General features: G+C 47.6%; 1 protein-coding gene across 1 annotated transcript in view; it reads left to right on the forward strand.

Moving 5' to 3' along the window:
* LPMP_205350 (calpain-like cysteine peptidase, putative) overlaps positions 1–306 on the forward strand; it is a gene marked incomplete at both ends in the record, with an annotated part of 2,550 nt that extends 2,244 nt beyond the window's left edge. Inside the window, one exon of the mRNA XM_010700431.1 lies at positions 1–306. This exon is cut by the window's left edge and continues 2,244 nt beyond it. Within this exon, the coding sequence (XP_010698733.1) occupies positions 1–306 (306 nt within the window).
* Positions 307–1,541: the final 1,235 nt, after the last annotated feature.

The following is a 1,541-nucleotide window of genomic DNA, read 5'->3' on the forward strand; positions in this document are numbered from 1 at the left end:
CAGGCGCGCGACATCTCGCTGATCCACAAGCTGGACGTTGGGAAGTACATTGTCGTGCCGCGCATCATGCCCTTGGATGACCCGATTGAGCCTGTACCGTACGTGCTGGGGATGATCTGCAACAAGGAGGTTGGCAACGGCGACGTAAGCGTGATGTTCAAGCGCCTGGACGCCGACAACCGCGTGTTTGAGAACTTCCCGAAGTTCGAGCCGGAGCTGATGGAGGTGGAGCAGCCGGTACAGTACCAAAAGCGCGCGCCAGGGGAGGGCTTCCCGATGACGCAGATGGGGGAGGAGCTGCTGTAGATGTGTGTTGCATCCCCATTTTTGCGGTGTAGGTAGTGTGGGGAGTACAGAGATGAATGGTCTGACTGTATTGATTGGTGCAGGCATCCTTTCTTTGTGGTAGTCGAGGCAGCGCACTGGTGCACCATTGTCGCATAGAATTTGTTCTTCTTTCGTGCTCACTCTACACTTTGGTGTTGTTGATGCTGTGCAGGGTAGACGTGTTGAAGTTCATTGGGGTGGAACAGGATGTTGATGTGTCTGAAGAGGGATGTACACAGCCTTGATAACGTGGCAACGGCCTCTTTTTCGTGGTGGATGTTTCTAATCATCTATGTTCTCTTTACGCCATCAAACCACTGTGCTAAGGACGGGAGGAGTTACTCGAATAAAATATGCCGGACAACATCGACATCAGGGGTAGGTTGGTGCACACAATTTTGCCAATTACTGCTTTCTCTCCCTTTGTTGTACAGAGTCATGTGCCCATGTCTATAGCTAAGTATGCTGTCTCTATTTCTGTTGTTTGTGTTCGATTTTTGTCCCCACTCTTCCCCCCTCGAGGCGTGTACAGCTAGCGTTCGTTTGCTAGTGTTCGCGAGCCACAGGACTATACACGCAAAAGGAGCAATACGGCTGTTTAAATAGTCAGTGAATTATGACGGCAACAGCGATACCAAGTGTTGTTGGTGCGTCTCGAATTCGTCTCTCAGTCGCAGTGCACTTGCTTTAGACGTTGCGGTTGTTGTTTTCTAGTCTCCCTATCCTCCTCACTTTATCCTTCCCAAATGTTTGTTTTGATTTAGAGTGTCAGTTCTGTTTCCTTGCTATTTTTCCCTATATTTTGCCCCATTCTTTCTCTTTGGGTTTTTTCCCTCTTTTCTTCATTATTCTCGTTTTGCTTTGTTGTCCTCTACACCCTTTTTTGTTTGATTGTCCTCTTTTGCCAACATCAAATTTGTTTGTTTCCTCTTCCTTTGTTTCTCAGAAGGTTTTTTCTACACTTGGAGAGCGTAGAGAACAGAGAAGCTCAAGAAGCGCAAGTACTACTCTTCCGCTCTTCTTTGTTCCCTCAAAGAAAAAGCCCGGAAAAATGGCATCGACATATTCCTCAGTGAGGCGATGCAGCTGCCGTTGATTCTTTTTTCTCAAGCTCTCCGTGAAGGGGTGGATCTCGTTCTATACTCTTTTTTCTCGCCACTGAATTGAACTGGAAAAGGGATGAAGAGAAAAAGAACGAACAAACGAGACGCACA

Source organism: Leishmania panamensis (assembly GCF_000755165.1).
Source record: "Leishmania panamensis strain MHOM/PA/94/PSC-1 chromosome 20 sequence".
NCBI lineage: Eukaryota > Euglenozoa > Kinetoplastea > Trypanosomatida > Trypanosomatidae > Leishmania > Leishmania panamensis.